Source organism: Wolffia australiana, chromosome 19 (assembly GCF_029677425.1).
Source record: "Wolffia australiana isolate 7733 chromosome 19, ASM2967742v1".
In the NCBI taxonomy this organism is placed as follows: Eukaryota; Viridiplantae; Streptophyta; class Magnoliopsida; order Alismatales; family Araceae; genus Wolffia; species Wolffia australiana.
The window spans coordinates 7,625,088-7,646,959 of NC_135853.1; the positions used below are offsets into that span (position 1 = coordinate 7,625,088).

Genomic DNA, 21,872 nt, shown 5'->3' on the forward strand with positions numbered 1-21,872 from the left:
AAAAAAAATACTTTTTGAGAGATTTATTCTCTTTCAGATTTTCTTCCATGTCGGAGAGTTTTCTTGTGCTTGTGGATTGAGGCACTTCCTCTGTGGACTCTGAACACAGTTTATTCGTGCAAGGCCAGGCTTTCTAGATTCCAGGCCAATCTTTGTAACTGTTCCTGTGCTGCGGCTGCATCACAAAGCCAGGATTTGAGCATTCAATGCTAACCTTTTTAACTGTTGTTGGGCAACAGCTATATCCGGGGACGTGTTAAAGATAACAGAATAACTATCATCTGTATTTGGGGATTCCGACTCCTATTTATTTATTTATTTATTTTGAAAACATATTCCTACTCCTATTTAAGAGAGGGAATTCCATTGTTGAATTTGAGTAGGTACTTTTACTCTTCCATCAAGCAAGCTCCCAGGGTGGCAGGAGAGACCCTGTTACCTTCTCTCTGTCTCTCTCTCTCTTTCTTCCACTCTCAGCTTCTTTTATCTCTGACTTCCGCTATCTATCCACCTTGAGTGGATTAATACAAACTAAAAAACTATAGTGTGAGCTCTAAATAGACTCACCAAAGATAGGTACCTAAATTAAATACAAAACAAACCACGAGTTGAGTCAATCCAGGACAACATACTAAGAAAACAACCACGAAATCCTCTGATGACACATAAATCATGGCATATTATCCCAATCAAACTAGCTACCTAGGTCCCACAATCTAAGAACATTCTTATACCAAACCAGATTCTCAAAAAGATGCAGTTCTCTTGAATGTGCAATGAAGGTGGCCAAAATACCCTCATAAGATTTTTGCTAATTAGAGATTTAGATCTTAGAACTGTTAATGTGGAATCCTAACCTAGGTTAGGTTTGGAGAAGGAGAGGAGTGATGAGAACAAGAAGAAGAATCTCATACCAACAGGTTACAAGAGAGAGGGTATATATGCCCTAGGAGAGAGAATGTGGATAAAGGGCTAATGGGCTAATAGAACAAGGCCCATTAGCCATATAAGGCCTATCTCACTCACAGCCCCCCGCAAGCGAGGTATGGATGTCGTCCATGCCAAGCTTGGATACAGCACGCACCAAGACATCGACAGGCCTTTGGTCAAGACATCGGCGGCCTGGTCGGAGGAAGACACAAAAGTGAGGTCGAAGATGCCCTCGTCCATCCTCTCCTTGAAGAAGTAGCGGTCACACTCCATGTGCGTGATCCAGCCGGTCTGGCCAGGATTTTTGGCCAGGGCGATAGCCGACTTGTTGTCGCAGTAGAAGTGAATCGAGCCAGAATACTTGACTCGAAGTTCGCGCAAGATCCCGTAGATCCACTGGCCTTCCGAAGCCCCATCAGCGAGAGCCCGGAATTCCGCCTCGGCACTGGAGCGGGATACCTTGTCCTGCTTACTGCTCTTCCTGCTGACAAGGCCACCGAACACGAAGGCGCAGTATCCGGTGGTGGAACGGTAGTCGACGACGGACCCGGCAAAGACAGCGTCCGTATAAACCTTCACCGTCGTGTCAGAGCTCCGTGGGAAGAGGAGGCCCTTCCCGTGGCAGCCTTTCAGGTATGCAAGGACCCGATTGGCGGCCTGGCGATGGATCTCATGCGGAGCATGCATGAACTGGCTGAGAAGGTTGACGACGAAGCTGATGTCGGGGCGAGTGTGGGTCAAATACAGGAGCTTCCCCACCAGCTGCTGATACTGATAGTGGTTGACCGGCGGAGAGTCGCCCCCGTCACCCAACTTTACGTTGGGATCAATGGGCGTCCGGAGTGGGGAGCAATCGGTCATACCAGTCAGTGTCAGCGCGTCAACGGTGTACTTTTGCTGGGAGACGAAGATGCCGCGAGACGAGTAGGCGACCTCAAGACCCAAAAAATAACGGAGGGGGCCGAGTGCCTTAATCTCAAACTCCCGAGCAAGAGCAAGTCCGAGGCGAGAGGCTTCAACAGTATCCGAGCCAGTAATCAGAATGTCATCGACGTAGACCACCAGGATAGCAACCCCGGTCGGGCCATGACGGAAGAAGATGGTAGCATCGTCGTTGCTCTGGGTGTAACCTTCACCACGCATGACGGAGGAGAAGCGACGAAACCACATCCTCGGAGACTGCTTCAGTCCGTACAGGGACTTCCGCAATCGACAGACGGTTCCCGGAGGACCTAGAGGGTACCCGGGAGGGTGGCTCATGTAGACTTCTTCCTCAAGATCGCTGTGGAGAAAGGCGTTCTTGACATCAAATTGCCGAATCAGCCACCCATGATGAGCAGCGAGAGCCAAGAGTAGGCGGACTGATTCCATCTTCGCCACGGGAGAAAAGGTCTCAAAGTAATCGAACCCGTAGGACTGCGTGAAGTCCCGAGCAACAAGACGAGACTTGCGACGCTCAAGGGACCCATCAGCACGGTGCTTGGGGGTGTGAACCCACTTGCACCCCACGGCCTTCTTACCAGGCGGAAGAGGAACCACATCCCACGTGTGGTTTTTGACCAAGGCATGCATTTCTTCGTCCATGGCCGCCTTCCAATGAGGACAAGCAAGAGCATCGGCAAGGCGGTGAGGGACGGATACGGACGCAAGGCGGGTCAAAAACAGACGGTAGGGAGGACTCAAGCGGTCGTAGGAAAGGTAGTGAGAAAGAGGATAAAGAGGTGTGCGAGTGCACTGGTGGACCCCTTCGCGAAGAGCAATTGGCCAACCAAGGGAGGCATCCTCAGCTCCAGGGGAAGCCGACGGAGAGGGATGGCCAGAGGAGGAGGGAGCGGAAGCGGTTGAGGGAGAGGATATTGCAGCAGGGGCGGATGACTCGGAGGGAGGTGAGAGCGGAGTAGAGGAAAACTGAGGAGACTCCGTGGAAGGGCATGGGTCAGAGGCCACCACAGGAGAGGAGTCAGGAGGAGGTAGAGGAGCACGGGCGACATCCGTGGGAGACGGAGGAGCCGTGGGCTCGACGACAGGAAAGGGGTCCAAAGTGGGGGACGATGAGGCCTCACCCGGCGAAAGGCCAGACGAGGAGGAGGAGCCAAAGAAGGGTTGAAATTCAGAAAAGGTGACGTTCGCAGAAATAAAGAACCGTCGAGTAGAGGGGTGATAGCATTTGTACCCTTTTTGGAGAGAGGAATAGCCAACGAAGATGCACTTGAGAGCCCTGGCATCGAGCTTCGTCAAGGTGGGTGTGGTGTCATGGACATATGCGGTGCACCCGAAGACACGGGGAATGAGGTTGGTACGCAACGTGACGGCAGGAAATGCAGTGGAGGAGACGGCCCTTCAGCGTAGACTCAACAAACTTAATCCAGGGCAAGAGTTGCGGAGCACTCAGCCGACAGCAGTCCGGGGCAGGCGGGAGAGGAAGACCAATCTTGGGGGAGGGTAGATCTCGCCCGAAGTCGGCAGCCGTGAACACGGGGGATGGTGCCGGGTGGGGCTCAGGGATAGAAGACCCTGAGTGGACGGTAGAGTCAGTAGTCATGACTAGCTGCGACGATTACAGCAGCGGGTCCGACTACGGCGGACGGCGGCTTGCGGCCTGCGGCTGGCTGCGGCGGTGGCTAGCTGCGGGCTGCAGCGTGCAGCCTGCGGCTGGCTGCGGCTGCGGCTGCGGCTTACTGCAGGCTGCGGCTGGCGGCCGGCGGCGGGCTGCGGCTGCGGCTTGCTGCGGGCTGTGGCGTGCGGCCTGCTGCGGGCTGCGGCTGGCGGCCTGCGGCGGGCTGCGGCTGCGGCTTGCTGCAGGCTGCGGCGGGCTGCAGCTGTGGCTTGCTGCAGGCTGCGGCTGGCGGCCTGCGGCGGGCTGCAGCTGGCGGCTGGCGCGGCTGCGGCTTGCTGCAGGCTGCGGCGTCGCGGCCTGCGGCAGGCTGCGGCGTGCGGCCTGCGGCAGGCTGCGGCGTGCGGCCTGCGGCAGGCTGCGGCTGCGGCTTACTGCGGACTGCGGCGTGCGGCCTGCTGTGGGCTGCGGCTGCGGTTGCTGCGGGCTGCTGCGTGGGAGGGGTTTGAGAAGAATCTGCTGGCTGGCTGGTGAGTCTGGCTAGCAGACAGTGGCAGCAAGGGGCCAGGGACGAGAAACGGATCAAGAGCAAGGCTCTGATACCATGTGGAATCCTAACCTAGGTTAGGTTAGGAGAAGGAGAGGAGTGATGAGAACAAGAAGAAGAATCTCATACCAACTGGTTACAAGAGAGAGGGTATATATGCCCTAGGAGAGAGAATGTGGATAAAGGGCTAATGGGCTAATAGAACAAGGCCCATTAGCCATATAAGGCCTATCTCACTAACAGTTAATTATATATTTATATAACTACTGCTTGAAAAAGCTTCCGTAGAATCAAATGAGCTCAACAAAACACAATAAATATGCAACATAACTATTAGTACCTGGAGACATTCCAAGATCTCTCATTCGTGATAATATGGACTTCTGTAAGTGTAACTGTGAATTAAGCCAGTTTTGTGGAAGAGGACCGCCCCAGCTGTACAATGTCTAATTTGATTAGATTGATATCTCTAGGAACAATAAATAGGAGTAAGGAACATCAAAATAGCAATAAAAATAGAGTCTTAGATGCGACAACAGTTTTACTACAGAGAAAAATCAAACCTCTGTAATTATAAAACTTTATAAATACACCAGAGCATAATGTGGGATGCTGAGGAATCCTCAAAGGTCTTGATAATATATGGTGAGTACCACCTCAAATTTTCTCCTAAACAACTTCAAGCCCTGACTCTAGGATGACCTGTAAATAGATTACAGCCTTAGTTGGCTGATTGTGGGTAAGCTCCAAAGATAATGCCATTAGCAAAGAAAGCACGAGGAAGAGAGCTACAAGAGTGTTTATCTTAACTGTTAAAATCAATGGGGAGAAGATAATCTGGGGAAGCAAGAGAGGGGAGAGGAAGAGAGACGACAGCAGGGCAGCAGGAGGAACCCACTGCCCTTGGAGTCTGGCACCAATAGAAGAATACAAACTCTACAAAACCACACTCAATTAAAACTAGAGGATTCACTTTTGTTGGGAAAAAAATGTTTAGAAAGGGTAACCAAAAAAAAAACCTACGCCCAAGATTAACATATGCCTGCATTTTATGCTTAACCCAGGTTCCTGCAATCTTGGCACAGTCCAGAGGGTTTTAGTACCTCCCTCTCTCCCCCCTTCTCCCAATCTCTCTCTCCCTCCCATGAGACAATGGTGCACCAAATGCATTTAATGTTGCGTCACTTATCGCGGCCTCATTAACAACCAACCAAAAATCCTCATCTTTATAGAAACTTTCTGCTTCCACAACCAGCCACATGTGGTGATGGTTGTTGGATACTCCAATACTCCCCTTCTGATCTTCTTATAGGCATCTCTAACAGAAAGTCACGCCACTCCCAGCCATCTTGTATCTCATTCAAAGGTTGAAGATGTATGAGCACCAGTTGCATACCCATCAATTCTTCAACCCCCTGGTCTAACAAAGCCCCTACCAAGATTGGCTTCCATGCTCCATCCCAACATTCTTTTTCAGTGGCATGCGGATTCCGTGCAAGGGTGTAAAGTATTGGAAACTCCACTGGTAGCATACCTTCAGCCAACTAACCGTCCAGTCAATATCTCAAAATGGAGCCATTTCCAAGTTTGGCAAAGAAAAATTCTTGGGTGCAAGGAAGATTTGTCTCATGCCACGACAAAAAGGAGATTCCCCTAGAACTCTAACCACATGCCTCTCCTGATCCAGCTCTAAGCCATAACTGTTCTTCTAGACATTCATAACTAGAACCTCTATGACCGCAAAATTCTTTCAACCAATTTCGTCATAACTACCAAATTCATGGATTATGATGGAGAACTGACAGGATCCTAGGGGTAGTTTCGTTATGTTAGCCCACAGTGGCATTTCAGTCATTTAGCTATCATTGTATTTTCTTTAAATAGGGATGTCCTCCTGTCATGCGGTCAAGTCCCAAGCTACGTCAATTGCTCGAATCTGGCGCGTGCTGGCCTCAATGCTTGGAGCAGAACACTGAGCAGCCTCGATCTCTTGCAGCGGAAGTCTTTTGCAATAGCTTAAGATCGCATAGAAGGGGTTAGAGGAGAGTGTGGGGACGCAGCCCCATTGAGGAATAGGGTTATTGCATTGATATCATAAAGGGTTACATCGTAGTCATGATCATTACATGGGGGAAGACCAGGGATGATACAAAGTAACGAGACGAGGCGCTTCGCGCCAAGGTAGTGTCGACTCTCCGCCTCGAGGGCCTGTGCTCCGCGGGCGCCCGCCAGACCTGCCGCTACACATGTGCCCCTAGGTTGGGCGCCGCGCGCCCGCGCGCATGGCGATCACACACGCCACCCCTGCCTTGACGATCACACACATCACCAGCACCCACTCTAACACCTATCGCGCGCAGACTGCGCGACGCCGCTGCATTCGGAGCCTTAAGCTGGGTACTGTGCGCCCGACACTATCCGCATGGGCAAAACGCCCCCATGCTGCCTCGGTGCTCACTGTGCGCCACCGCCTTAGTCTCCTGGCGGAATGTCTCCCACCCCGCGCCCCGCACACCCAATGCACGCGATGCCCGCGTGGCATCCTGCACAACTCCGTGCACTGCACTCGCGACATGCCCCCCAACCTGCGCGTCCCATGCCCACCCGCCGCGCTTGGCACCCGCGCGAAACGTTGGCGCCGCGCGTGGCGCTTGGCGCCCGCGCACTCACGCCTGTTGGCCCGCATGACCAGCGCGCACGGACTTCACCTGATTCGCTGCGCCAAGGCGCGGACGGGCATGCGTACCATCCACCGTGTATCACCACATACGGGGCCGATGGCCGGAGGCGCCCGCGCACTCACGCTTGTTGGCCCGCACGACCAGCACGCACGGACTTCAACTGATCCGCTGTGCCAAGACGCGAACGGGCATGCGCACCGTCCACCGTGTACCACCACATACGGGGCCGATGGCCAGAAAGATCAGGTTGGGCGTCACCACCCTTAGTGCATCGTAACACTTAATTGGACTTAATCATTAAAAATTGTGAGTCTCACGCGAACACGCCCTCCTAATTAGCACGCAGGCCTCTAGGCAGGGAATGCCGCCTAGTTAGGGGCCTAACACCTCCCTTTAGGAGGACAGCCAAGAAGAAGAAAGTAGTGTTCTTGTCTCATGTCTCCTCGTCTAGGTCTGGTCTCCCTCTATACCTCAACGATAGCCGACCCTCGTGATCATCTTTACCTCACCGCATCTTCATGCGGCTCGTCCTCGCCGATCCCTACCCTCTCTGCTCGTCCTCCTCTCAGATCCTTCCCATTTCACCTCTTTACCCCGGGAAATTCTACCTTGCCTTGTCCTCTACCCTCCTTCCGATACGAGCGTAGATCCAGGTTCATATCAAGTACCCCCAACCTCCTTTGACTTGTGGGTCTACACACGACATCACATGATACCAAAGATATCCCCCTATTATTTCCTGACTTGGATCTTCTTCGAAAAAAAATGCCCATGAATCTTTCCAAACGCGTTCCTACCCTCATTGTCATCTTAAAGACCAAGAGGAAGAAAATTAAAATTACTGAAAGAACCGACCGCAGCAGCACTAAGTGACCTCCCTTTGACAGTTTTTTTTAAAGAAACTATCAAAGGGAGGTCCCTTTGATAGTAATCTGTTCTGCCATTCCTCAAGTCTCCTTTCCACCAATGGATGTCCCCCTAGGGCTATAGAGCATTACCCTCCTCCTCCAGAAATATCCCAAACCTACAATTGCAGATTTGTCTCGATTCATCTGCATGCCCAAAAATTTTGCAATTAGGTCTTGTACAAATCGAGAATCAAAAGCCTTAACTCTCACTAGGGTTAATTACAGAGTCTTTATCGAGAAGCCGAGAGAGATTCTAGAATGTGCTTGTTAACATGGGCCATTACAATGATATAAAAGAAATAATAGGAGAAGCCCATTCCAACACTCCCCCTGAAGCTGGTGAGTGGATATTATCCATTCCCAACGTGACACCCAGCTCTTGAAATCATGCAGTAGACAATCTTTTGGTGAAGATACCTACCCGCTGTTGAGCCGAAGGGATGTACGATGTGCAGAATTGTCCCGACAATATCTAGTCCTTGATGAAGTGACGGTCAACCTCGACATGTTTAGTGCAGCCATGTTGCACTGGATCATGGGCAATGCGAATAGCATATTGATTGTCACAGAAAATTCGAGTAGGCTGATCACAGGACAATTTAAGTTCTGCAAGAAGACTGGTGAGCTACAATGCCTCTTAGATGACTTGAGCAAGAGCACGAAACTCTGCTTCAACACTATAACGAGAACCACTAACTGTTTTTTGATGCACTATGTAATAAGATTGCCGCCAAAAAAAGTACAATATCTAGTCCTTGATGAAGTGACAATCAACCTCGACATGTTTAGTGCAGCCATGTTGCACTGGATCATGGGCAATGCGAATAGCATATTGATTGTCACAGAAAATTTGAGTAGGCTGATCACAGGACAATTTAAGTTCTGCAAGAAGACTGGTGAGCTACAATGCCTTGTAGATGTCTTGAGCAAGAGCACGAAACTCTGCTTCAACACTATAACGAGAGCCACTAACTGTTTTTTGATGCACTATGTAATAAGATTGCCACCAAAAAAAGTACAATATCTAGTCGTTGATCTTCAATCAACATGGGAACCAGCATAATCAGCATCTATATAAACATCTTAATGAAGGACACCCTGGTGCTTAAATTGAAGGCCAAGTCCAAAGGTTCCCTTGAGATATCGGAGTACATGATTGGCTGCATGCATGTGGCACATCTTCAGATCGTGCATGAATTGGCTCAAAGTACCCACGGCATATGCAATACAGGGCGAGTGAGTGAGATAAATCAGCTTACCAACCAATCTTTGGTACTGTCCCTGATCAATAGACTCATCATGCTTCGCTGTAGATAGACGTTGATTGACTTGAATAGGAGTGGGAATAGGTTGTCAATTTTCTTTCCCAAGCTCCTAAAGAAGCTCATTAATATACTTCTTCCCACCCCTATATTATACAACAGGTATTTTTTGGTGGAAAAGAAACATACTAGTTTTAGAATATGTCACCTCAATACCAAGGAAGAAGCGATGTGGTCCAAGATGTTTGATGTCAAATTCACCGGCAAGATGTGTAGCCAACTGCGCTGTTGCATGAGAGTCATTCCTTGTAATAGTAATGTCATCCACGTAAACAAGGAGGGTTATTCCCCTCAACGTGGAGTGATGATAAAAAAGGGTATGGTCACCGTGGCATTGAGAGTATCCAAATAACTCCATAGACCGTGTGAAGCGACCAAACCAAGCCAAAGGAGATTACTTTTTACCGTAGAGGGACTTCTTAACACGGCAGACCTGAGGAGATGCCGAAGGAGAAGTATAACCATGAGACAAGGACATATAGATCTCCTTGTGAAGATCACCATGTAGAAAGGCATTCTTGACATCAAATTGTTGTAAAGGCCAATCATGATGAGCGGCAAGGGCAATGAGCAAGCGTACAGCGTTCATACTTAGCTACAGGTGCAAAAGTTGGAAGGAGACATAGTTGGCCAAAGGATAAAAGGGTGTGGAGGTACAAGATCTAGTGGCTTTGCAAAGAGCAATGAGAAGGTTATCATGAGGGGGAGGAGGTGGTTCATCATGAGCAGGAGAGGCAGGAGAGGGATTAGGTGCAGATTCAGGTGATGGGACAGCAATAACCAAAGGAGGGCATGGACGCCGACTATACGTGGTCCCATTGAATTTTTGAGGAGCGGGTCAAAAGCAATGGAAACATGAGCAGGGGACAAGGAAGTCAAGGGACTCGTCAAATATCAGAGGAGAAGAAGTGGAGGAAGAAGATGAGGAAGAATAGGTGTGGACTCATCAAAGATGGCATCCTTACTCACAAAGAAGCGATGAGTAGATGGATGATAGCATATATAGCCCTTTTGATGAGCGGAATAGCCCACAAAGACACACCGGAGCGCTTTAGCATCGATTTTGTCTCGGGAAGGGTGATGCTTGGTGACATAGCAAATGCATCCAAATATGCATGGGGTAAGGTTAGTTTCCAACGACACAGATGGGTAGGCTTGCTGCAAGGCATCAAGGGGAGAGAGAAGAGGAAGGACATGAGAAGGAGGACGATTGATGAGATGAGTGCCGTGAGAGAAGCGTCACCTCAAAAATACTTCGTCATGTTCATGTTAAGAAGAAGGGTTCAGGTGGTATCAAAGATGTGGCGAAACTTTCGTTCAGCAAGGTCATTTTGTTGTGGAGTGTATGCAAAAGATGTTTCATGAACAATGCCATGGGAGCTAAAGAAAGTAGAAAGAGTGGAATCAAGGTAATCACGGGCATTATCGGAGTGGAAGCGTTTAAGACATGTGGAAAACTGATTTTGGATGAAGGTATGGAAGGAAATGACAATTTGGTAAGGTCTGATTTGCTTTTTCAGAGATAAGCCCATGTCAACCGAGTGTAGTCATCAATAAATATCACTAACCATCGTGCGCCCAAAGTGCAAGAGATAGGGACAGGACGCCATATGTCACTATGAATGAGAGAGAAAGGAGAAAAATAGCATGAAGATAAATTAGGAGGGTACATTGTCTGAGTCTGTTTTGTCAAACGACACGGTTCACAAAAAAACTTGTCCACAGGACGTTCATGAAAAAAAAGAAGGAGCATTAACTTCAAAGTAGAGGAGGAAGGATGGCTCCAGCAATAGTGAAGAAGCCAAAGATGGTCGTGCGTCGTAGAGGAGAGAACCGCTCCTCTAGTAGAGGTCTAAGGACAACGAGAATGGATGTAGAGACCCCCGTGTTCCTCAGCAAGTGTAGTCGTCTACCCCGACACCTTATCAAGGTAGAAACATGTATCAGGTGTAAAAGATAATACCTGACCCAAGTCTCGAGCAAGGTGACGAAGAGAAAGAAGGTTAACAGTGAGACATGGCACATGGAGGACATGGGTGAGAGTGAGGCGGGATGAGAGTTAGACATGCCCCACTCCGGCAACAGTAAGAAGATCACCCAACGCAATACGTACTTTAGGGAAGCTGGGAGTGGGTTTGTAGGTGAGGAAACAACTAGGATCAGGGGACATATGGGTTGTGGCATCCGAGTCAATGATCCATTGCATCCAATAAATTAGGGAAGAGTAAGTGGCAGGTCTCATACCTCCATGAGCCAGACATGTAGATTCCACCACATTTGACTGAAGTAAGCAGCGGAGTCAATCAATTTCCTCTTGCTTCAGCTGATCTCTGATAGAAGATGATGCATCAGCAATTGTTGGAGGTATCCCTGGAAGTAGACGAAGTGGCATTGGAGGAGAAGCCACAGCTGAAACTGATGCCGCAGTAAAGAGATAGGAGGATCCGGAATGGTCACCAAATCACTTTGATGAGCATTCTCGCACTGCAGCTTGTAGCAAGTGTCCTTTGTATGACCACGTTTCTTACAATAATTGCAGAAAGGGAAGAATCTCCTTGAGTCCCTTGAACAGGCTGCACCGACTTAGGGACTAAGGGAGTTTGATGCGATTGCGTCAATGCGGGAGATGGAATGTTGGACTGCCCTCCCTGAACAAGCGCAGGGCCAGAACCCTGAAATTGTTGAATAACCATAGCAGAGGCTGGCTCAGAGTGAACAAGACGAAGCTGAGTCTCCTCAGTTCGAACAATATGCAGGGCTTCATTATAATTCAGAATTTTCTCCAGATGGATGAGCTGGTTGCGAAGAGACTCATACTCTAGATTTAATCCCATGAGGAATTTGAATACCCTGAGTTTAAGAACATAACCACGATCAACAGAGTGTGGATCACGAGGCATGTAGTAATATAACTTGGCCCGTAGAGAGGACAGTTCGGTGCTATAATCAAGAATAGAATGCAGTTCCTACACCAAATTTGTGGAGCGAGTGACAAGATCATATAGTTGTTCTTCTTCAAAGGAGACTCTTGAACAGCATCCCAAATATCTTTGGAGGAGTTGAGGAATAAGAATTCAACAGTAACGGATGGACTGATGCTGTCAAGAATCCAACGGTGAACAATACCCTCAACATCAATCCAATGATCATAACCAGGATCAGTAGGAAGTGGTGGATCTTCCAAAAGGTGTTTCATAAGCCAGTCTTTCAAGGAGATTTTAACATACTTGTGCCATCGAAGAAGATTCAATCCTGTAAAGCAAAATTCAAGAGGAATACGAGGCAGAAGATGGTGCCAATTACTCAATTCAGGCGTCAATAGAGTAAACGGCACTGGAGGCAGGTTGGCAGTAGATGTGGTTGAGTCGTCGGTGGCCATGGTAGATACTCCTGCAACACTTGATGATGATCAGATGTGTAGGAGGAGCAATGGTAGACTGAACGACGATCGTGCCGGAGCGAGGGCCGGTGAAGCCGAAACGAGCGACGGCCAAGCCACAGCAAAGGGCCGGGGCAACCGGAGCAAGTGGCAGCAGAGTCGGAGCGCGCAGAGGTGACGCCGGCGCGAGCGGAGGTGGAGCCGAACTGAGCGGAGGCGCCAAAATTTTTCAGATGGCAGTGACGGCCTGACCGAAAAAGGAGCCAAATGTGCCGCTGAATCAGTCTGAGGTGAAGCCAAAGGCGCCGCCAAAGAAGCCGCAGTAAACTGATGTAAGCCCACGAGACCGTAGGCGGAGCCGGAGAGAGTGTTGGCGGAGCTGACGTGATCGAGCAGCAAGCCAACGCGATAGACCGGCAGAGCCGACGCCGAGGTGAAAATCGACAATCAAATGCCTTAACTTTCATTATGGTTAATCACAGCCTTTACAGGGAAGAGGAGAGAGATTCTAGAATGGGCCTGTTAACATGGGCCATTACAATGACATAAAAGACAATAATAGGATAAGCCCATTTCAACAGGTCTAATAATGTGGAGAGATTCCTAGCTTCCTTCGCAAAGCCTTTTATGTTAATGTAGTGTTATTTGTGTACTGGAGTTGCGGAATGCCATTTGGATAGCTCATGGTCAGAGAACCGCCTCAACAAGTTACGTACACACACTTTAATTGTATATCAAATCCTAGGATGAACAATAGTGGTGACACCTCGTAGCAGATAGATCCATCCCCCTCTGGATGCCCGTCAACCAGGATCTAAAAGAACTGATAGGGACTTCAATGTAGAGAAGAACTGAATACCGAAAACCAAGTAAATTACTGATCATCAAATTGGAATCACAGAGTTCCAATATATGGTGCAATATGTGCTTTGGAATCTTGTTGTCTATAACAATATGGAAAGGGAAAGAGAGGAACTGAGAGTGATAAAGAGAAAGAATTGGCCAGATCAGACGCAAGCTCCTCCTCCCTAGAGCTGGAGGATCTCTGCTCCAACCTCAATGCCAAGGACTTCTTGATTTCAGAAAAAGTGTACCCCATGAGTCCTCTGCTGCTTTATTTATAGTTTCTCGACGGAGCCATTAGTTTGGCATCACACGTGCTGCTCCAGCGGCACGTGTGGAGTCTCTTGACTGTCAGCTTCTCTTCGTTCTCTGATAGGTCTGAGTTGGGACCCTATCAGTAACACATTGCAGCAATCATGCCACCCATTCAATGGGAAAGCATCTCTTCCTCATAGAAAACCACAAAAAAAATTCCAATCAAGGGAATCATTTTTTCTTTGAAAGAAAGTAGGGCAGGCCACCCGGAAACCGGTGGTCCACCTGTTCCATTAAAAAGATGCAAACATTATGTACATAGCATATACAGACATGGCCACGTAAGGCCGGCCCTCTACCCCCCAAACCTCTAGAAAGATCCTAAAATCGTAATGCCCGAGATGACGCTGTCCACCGATGTCGTCCCTCCTTTGAACACCACATCATTTCGATGCATCCATATCGCCCAGAGTACCGCCAGTATTTTCCCCCAGTCTGCTCTGCTCCGGTGTCTACCGATCATGAATGAAGCCCAAAACGCCGTGTCGGAGGAAAAATTCACCCCGTGAACCTGCTGCGATGCCCATACTCCCCTGGCAGACAGACATGTGAAAAAAAGGTGTGAGCAGACTTCCTCACCCCCGCTACACAGAGGGCACGAGATGGGCTCCGTGGGCGCCCATCGCCTGCGATATACCCGTGTGACCAGACGTCGTCTCCTCAGCAGCCACCCGAACAGCCGCACCTTTAAGGGGATTTTTTGCATCATTATGATATGACATGTAGCACCTGTAGAAATGCCGTCCCTCACTTCCCCTTGAATTTTCAGATATGCCTCCTTTTCTGAGAAATGCCGTCCCTCACTTCCCCTTGAATTTTCAGATATGCCTCCTTTACTGAGAAAGGCGGCCCCCACCATATCCACCCGCCATATCCCCTCCAATCAAGGGAATCATATGTCTTTGGAAATTCAACTTTCCACATGAAGCCCTTTGTCCCATTTTTCTTCCATGTTGTTGGTACGTCTCCTGCCACAATTGCACCATCCACTTCATATCTGCCCTGATGTTCCCCCCTTCCCCTTCAGCTTTGTTTGTCTTCCCTCGTGTAGATTTCACTGTCTCCGACCCAACGTGGACCTCTGATCTCTGCCTTTTGTGACTCTCATTCTCTAGCATCAACAACAATTGACTTGGTCTGGCTTGCCCTGTCTGCTCTGCTGCCTCCGGCATTGTCATTGACGTCAGCAGTATTGCTAATAAAGTAGAATCCCGACTACCAAGTTGTGTGGTATCACCCCCTTTCATTGACCCTGACTTTGTTTGAGCGTGGTCCATCTTTAGAGACCCATTGTCTATTGATCGATCGAAGGTGAGGGCCCAGAAATGCTTCTGCCGGCGACCCCTTTCCCACTCATCTCCTTGATGGACAAAATGTCTTGAGGTAGATGGAATGTCTCAAGGTGTCCCCCCCCCCAGGGAGAGTCTCATAACTTCACCATGTTGTACCCCAAGTGTCTGAGATGACTGTGGCACAGGTGGAAGAAGTCATAACTGTGGCCATACCTTGAAAGTGCCTTCAGGACCTTAATCTGAACCATCTCAGAAAGTTGGTATCCTTCCATCATTGTCACATCCAATATCATCACGTTGTTGGATTCCCAAACACCAATCTCGTCGAGATTATGGCGTGGAGTCTCCCCGGGTTTGATCATAACCTCCATTGTTGGCCATCTTCAATATCCCATTGGAATCCTTCGGACTTCCACAACAACCATCGCTGGTTCTCTCCCTTCAGTGCCAAATAACCATCAAGGGCCATTTGGGCTATTATTACCTGATTGGGTGTAGCAGGCTGGAGTGGCAGAGATTGTCCAAGATCTAGCGAAGGGCAGCCGATTTGGCAAGCTCCCCAACGAGAACACAGACCATCCAATACGTCTGAGTCATCCTTTTATCATTCCTCTACCGTCGTGTGAACGATTCTCTTCTCAATTCTTAGAATTTGTCTCAGTGCATAGACTCAGTCCTACTGTATTTCTGGGCGCATAAGAGAAGGGTCATTTTTCTCTCATATCTCTGTGTTTCTTGATCGGATTTTTTTTTCCTTGATTGGATCTTGAGGTTCTATCAGAGGGAAGAGGGATTTCTGGTCAGGAAGGGAGGGAGGCAGATGATGGTGTGGCAATCCCCATTTAGGGGGCTGAGGTTGGCAAGTGTGGGGATTGGCATGTGAAGCAACTTTGGATTCTGGGGGTTCATAATATGGTTGTTCCTCAATCATATCATAAAAGGAAGAGAGTCAGGCGCTCCGGCACACGGGTGACCATCCTGGCACGTGACGGTTTGAATTAGAAGCTTGGCTGGAAGTCCAGCCTATAAATAAGACTGACAGGAGAAGGATGAGTACGAAGTTTTTCATGAGATATTCCCACCCTCACACTACCAGAGGGGAGTCAATAAGATCTCACCCCATTCTCACCTACTCTCAGATCTCATTCTTTCTTCTTCTCTCTTTATCCTCCATATTGTTCTTGGATTTCTTCTAATTGAGTGACTTTACTACATATGACAGTTTCTTGGTTTCTAATTCGATATTACATCTCAATCTTGGATCTTCAACAAGAGTGTTAGAGGTCAGCACTGGGGACATAGTTTCCATCAAGCATGCAAAGCTGTGTACTGTTGACGGAGTCGAGAGCTTAGATTCATTAGGCCTAGCAGCAACTGTGCGATTCAACTGTGAGACAGAATGATTCAGCACAGCTATAGTATGCATACTAGGCTGGATAAGTTGCATGAGAGTCATTTTTTGTACAAGGAAGTCACTGTTTCAGGGGGAGGGTGATCTGGGTTTGCAAGTCATGGGCAGGGCATCCAGATCTGATCCAGGGACATGGATAGGTATGGCCAGAGAGAGAGAGACACAAGACAAGGAAGAGTTGAGAGAGGAGAGCAATCAATGAAGGGAACTCCAATAAAGTATTTCTAACAGATGATGTTCACAACACAGGAACTGTTCCCAAAAACAAAACAAGTCTTAGAGATGAAATATTATTTTCACTCTCTCTCACACGCCTATTAGAATATTACCCTCAATTGGGCATAGATGACAGGTCAGTCCGTTATAAAATGATTCAGTCTCCTCTCCCTATAGAAGGCCACATGAATTAAATAAACCACTCTGAGTTAAAATGCCAGAAATACCCCTGACTAGGGATGGGGATCTTCACTCATTCTGTCCCAATTATTTTCAGAAAATAATTGCACATGAGAAGAGTTAAAGAACAAAAAAGTTATCACAGAAGAGTTCACCTATGCAAATTGCCCATTCGCGCCCATGCAAGAAAGGCAGGTCCACCAAAAAAAGTACTCATATCTTCTTCACTTACATTAAATCCCTGCTTTACACACCGCAAACATTTGAGTAAAATATCATAAGAAAAAATCTGTGTTAGACTCAATATCCATGAAAGACATCTGATAGACAAAACCATACATAAAAATATTTTCAGAGAATAATATCTACAAAATGCTGTTATCCTCAGGTCCGTCCACACAAGGTAAGGGTATAAGATAAGGTCAGCCAACATAGTCAACTGACAACAGGTGATACGTATCTGCACAGTTATCTGCATGGATGATTTATTTTTCCCATTAATTGATTTCTGCAACAGAAATTAATTACATTCCTCTATGTAACATGCAAATTAGGGTTTGGGGGATAGTTGACAGGTACTGTAAAGGAACGAACCGAACAGGACAGGATTAAACAGGAAACCTTATTGGTCCCATCCCAATGCCCTCTCTCTCCAGATGGTAAACATCCAGAAACTGTTTCTGTTTCCAGACCTTCCTTCATCTCTACCCTCAGTTAGGACAGAGGATGACAACTGGAACAGACGAACCTGTTGGGGAAGAACTTCCTGCTCGCCCCCCACCACACCACCACCCCGTCCCCCCTCCTACCTGGCTTACTGGACGAACCTGTTGGGGAAGAACTTCCTCTCTTGTCCTGCCTACAAGGCAAGTCCTACTTTCCTGCCCACTGCCACAGCGTAATGATGCTCTTTCCTCTCCCGGAACTAGTATGGGATGAATGGGATAGTGGGAAATTTGTCACATGCCTGTTCGGTCCCAAGGACTACAATCCCAGATAACCACCACTGTCCACGGCTTTGACAGATGTTGGATGACGGTAGGGTGCCAGACAGATGACAATGTGTCATTTGTCCACAAACCCTAATACAACTACTTAAGGGAAATTATAAGGAAATGAATCCAACCTTAAAATAACTGCGTGTTGTATTAAAAGTCATAGTTTAAAAGATATGATTGGGATGGTATCGGGGAAGGCTAAATGTAAGAGCCAATGATTATTTGAAACCAAAAAACATGTATAGGTTATTCAACGCTATATTTGATCACCTTAAAAACCTTCTGCCAGATAGCTTCTTGTCCTGTAAACGCTAATGGTAAATTGATTCCTTGCAAAGCCATCCAATCGATTTCTTTTTCCCATCTTCTCCAGTCCCACCAAACAAATGAATCTGCTCCGAGTAAAAGTAAATTTTCTCAGATGCATAAATTAAGCAAAGATGCCCCCGCAAAAGTGATGACACTTCAATATGAAAGACCATAAGGGTGTTATGGAGCGGTAAATAACCAAGTCACACAAAAAAAGAGGTTGTTTGAGGCCAGAGTTCATCATTTAAAAACAATTTTTTTCTTAAAGAATGTTTATAAATAATGAACTCCAGCCTCAACCAACCTCTTTTGTTCGTGTGACTCGGTTATTTGTAAAAAATAAATAACCAATATTTTAAGATGCATTTCTTCGTCATGGCATGAAAAGCTTAACAAATTGAGATAGCTATCAATTTGTTAAAGTTGCGGGAAGGCATGAGAATTAGAATAAAATATATCAAGTTAAGAATCTTAAGACTGACTTCTTTTGAAATGAAACTAATATGTCTGGATATTGCATTTGATCGTGAAATGTATCCACATCGTACAAAATAGGATTGAATTGGAAAAAGAAGACACTTACAACTTGAGGTTACAACATTTTGGTAGTAGCTCCATGGAACAGGACGCTTCAGCATCAACCCTCCTCCTTGAACAGGAGGAAGAAAGTCTGGGGGTGGAACAGAGGATAATTGAACCCCTCCAGTCTTGTCCCATGAAATGTGAGCACCACACCAGTACTTCAGATACCAGTGCAGGCCAGATGCGATTTCTACACCAGTAGTTCCCTCAATCCTATAAGGAATAATAGTCATAGGTTTCAAACTTATGACAAGAAAAGGAAAAGCTTCACTTGGAGAATGGGAAACATTCATTGCATATTACAATGTCCTGATTCTTTCAAAATTAATAATTATAATACTACATCCTGGTACATGTCAACAGAATCGATTTAAGGTAAATGAAAAAAAAACAGTGCATCTACATTTACTCGTGAACGAAATGCAATAAAACACAACGCCATGCAATTGTCTCTCTAAGGAGGGTGTAAGGGAATCAATAGGAAGAACGTTCCTAGAAAAAATCATGTTCTAGGGTTTGGTCCATCCTCACCACTCTTTACCCTGAAATAATCCATCTTCTCCTGCATTATTATAAAATGATGCCAAGGAGAATTTACCCAACTCATGCAGAGAGGTAAAGAGGCGGACAGAGTGAGACTTCCAAGCAGTCTGAAGTTAATCTTGGGACCTATTCAATTGGAAAACATCGCTACTTACCTCAATTATGTTTTGGATTCCAATATTGACTGAGCCCCCTTGTATACATGGAATTTTGAACCCAATGGTTTTTCACACTCTTCCTTATTGAAGTGTTCTTCAGAGGGCCATATAAGTTTCTCCTGGCTACTCTTATGTTGAGAGACGACTTTCATTCTTTAATTTTTTTTTCAATTGCCAATATTTCAGAGGACATAAAAGATAAAACTGTGAAAATAAAGTTCAAATCTTTAATATCAGCCTATTTAAATGCCCTGAAATATGTTCACAGGGTGACGATCATGTGCACTCCTCATATCACTTTGCCCTTTCAAAATAAAGTTAATTAAGATTTGGTTAACAACGAAATGGGAAGAAAATAAAAAATGAAAACTCAGAAAAAGTGAGGGCAGCATTTGGTCGTTTAGGTCAAGTCAATGGAATACATTCGAGCAGCTGAGAGCTTTTGTGGTGCAATATATGCGTATGCATTTTAAACATCACTAAGCTAATTTAAGGCAATTTAGTAAATCACATGCCTGATTTTGGAACCATTCTCCGATGGATTCCCATTTTTTATCCAAAAGCATCGACTCCCGCCACATGATCCCTGAAATGTTTCAAATTAATTTTTGATTGAACCCAATCTTTGACAAACTCAAGGAAGCACGGCATCAAAGTTACTTTGATGAGCATAAAACATTGATGGCCTTATTTTTTCCCACACTTTTTCCATGCTGGCACATCAGCCATTCTGTGAGTATCTTCAAAAAAAAATTGTTTAATGGTGAGAAGAAGAGAAAACCAATAGTGTTCCTTATTCCCTTGATTTATCAATGCTAGCAACGGTATTTAAGTAATTTACCACTCCCCTAATCGTCCAAGATACAGAATCACCAGGTTAAGACTTTCTATTAATACAGGAATCTAATTCTTTAAATAGACATTAATTGCCCCATATTTCTATTGAAAAAAATTCAATTGCCCCATAACGAGTTGAATCAATGTGAAACTTTCATAGATCATCCGAATTCTCACAACCAATGGAAAAACATGTACAGGTTAAGTTTCCACGTCGGATTATACCGCTGAAAATAATCTAGGAGTTTTTTCTTGCGGCCACCGACTTATCTCTGATTACTTTCAGAAATATAATTGCGACGGTCTCTATAGTTCTGACAGTGAAAGAGTTCAATGGAGCATCATTTATTGTTGGATTTCTCCTCTTTTTCTATACATTACCGTCAGAATCATGCCTCTGTTGGTAATCAAATACAAGCAAACACTCACATCCATCGAAATTACAATTACCATCGGATTTCTACATCAAACTGTAATCAAACAGCGGTCAAAGATAAGAAAGAGGCCTCAAGCGAAGTAATACCTCGGAAATTATGCTCAACTGGAAAGCGGAAACGTGAGAATGAAGCAGCCGCTTCAGAACGCCACTTGCTGCGGCCTCCTGAAGAGCAGGCGACTTCCGCTCCGATCCGTAATCGAAAAACTGTGATGATGATGACAAAGACGGCATGCAGAGAGACAGAAACATGAGAAATCGCGATACCGCTCCGATCGCCATGATCTTTCCTGCCTTCTCTTCCGCTTTCGGCATGATCGTTCTGGCCTTTGCTTGCCAAGAACTGGTGGGGTCTTATACATGGCCATCAGCAGAGCCTATTAAAGTAGTCTCTAAGAGTGCAAACGGATAACTAACCCAAAAGAGTATAGTGTAGGGACGTGGACGGGACGGTTTTTTCATCCCAGGACAACAAATAGTCCCATCATAAGATTGGACTAAAACTTGGATAGAGATTCGTCTCGGGACGAACAGACGGGATGGTTTTTTCGTCCCAGGATGAAAAAGCAGTCCCGTCACAAGATTGGACTAAAACTGGGATGGAGATTCATCTCGGGACAAACAGACAGGACGGTTTTTTCGTCCCAGGACGAACAAATAGTCCCGTCACAAGATTGGAAAAAAACCAGGATGGAGATTCGTCTCGGGACGAACAGAGGGGATGGTTTTTTCATCCCATGACGAACAAATAGTCCCCTCACAAGATTGGACAAAAACCGGGATGGAGATTCGTCTCGGGACAAACAGACGAGATGGTTTTTTCGTCCCGCGACGAACAAATAGTCCCCTCACAAGATTGGACAAAAACCGGGATGGAGATTCGCCTCAGGACGAACAGACGGGATGGTTTTTTCCTCCTATGACGAACAAATAGTCCCCTAACAAGATTGGACTAAATCCGGGATGGAGATTCGTCTCGAGACGAATAGACAAGAAGGTTTTTTCGTCTCAGGACGAACAAATAGTCCCCTCACAAGATTGGACAAAAACCGGGATGGAGATTCGTCTCGGGACAAACAGACGAGATGGTTTTTTCGTCCCGTGACGAACAAATAGTCCCCTCACAAGATTGGACAAAAACCGGGATGGAGATTCGCCTCAGGACGAACAGACCGGGATGGTTTTTTCCTCCCATGACGAACAAATAATCCCCTCACAAGATTGGACTAAATCCAGGATGGAGATTCGTCTCGAGACGAATAGACGAGATGGTTTTTTCGTCCCAGGACGAACAAATAGTCCCCTCACAAGATTGGACAAAAACCGGGATGGAGATTCGTCTCCGGACGAACAGACAGGATGGTTTTTTCGTCCCAGGATGAACAAATAGTTCCGTCACAAGATTGGACTAAAACCGGGATGGAGATTCGT

The 21,872-nt window shown here is 46.7% G+C and overlaps 1 protein-coding gene across 1 annotated transcript in view; it reads right to left on the reverse strand.

Annotated features, from left to right (window-relative positions):
- The window catches only part of CYL1 (alpha-N-acetylglucosaminidase family / NAGLU family), a 46,567-nt gene extending 25,785 nt beyond the window's left edge, over window positions 1–20,782 (reverse strand). Inside the window, exons 1-6 of the mRNA XM_078590365.1 lie at window positions 20,529–20,782; window positions 19,684–19,754; window positions 18,469–18,680; window positions 17,847–17,968; window positions 16,734–16,819; window positions 4,372–4,466 (exon numbers count right to left, since the gene is read on the reverse strand). Coding sequence (XP_078446491.1) covers window positions 4,372–4,466; window positions 16,734–16,819; window positions 17,847–17,968; window positions 18,469–18,680; window positions 19,684–19,754; window positions 20,529–20,756 — 814 coding nt within the window. The 5' untranslated portion in view covers window positions 20,757–20,782. The remainder of the gene's footprint in view (window positions 1–4,371; window positions 4,467–16,733; window positions 16,820–17,846; window positions 17,969–18,468; window positions 18,681–19,683; window positions 19,755–20,528) is intronic.
- Window positions 20,783–21,872: the final 1,090 nt, after the last annotated feature.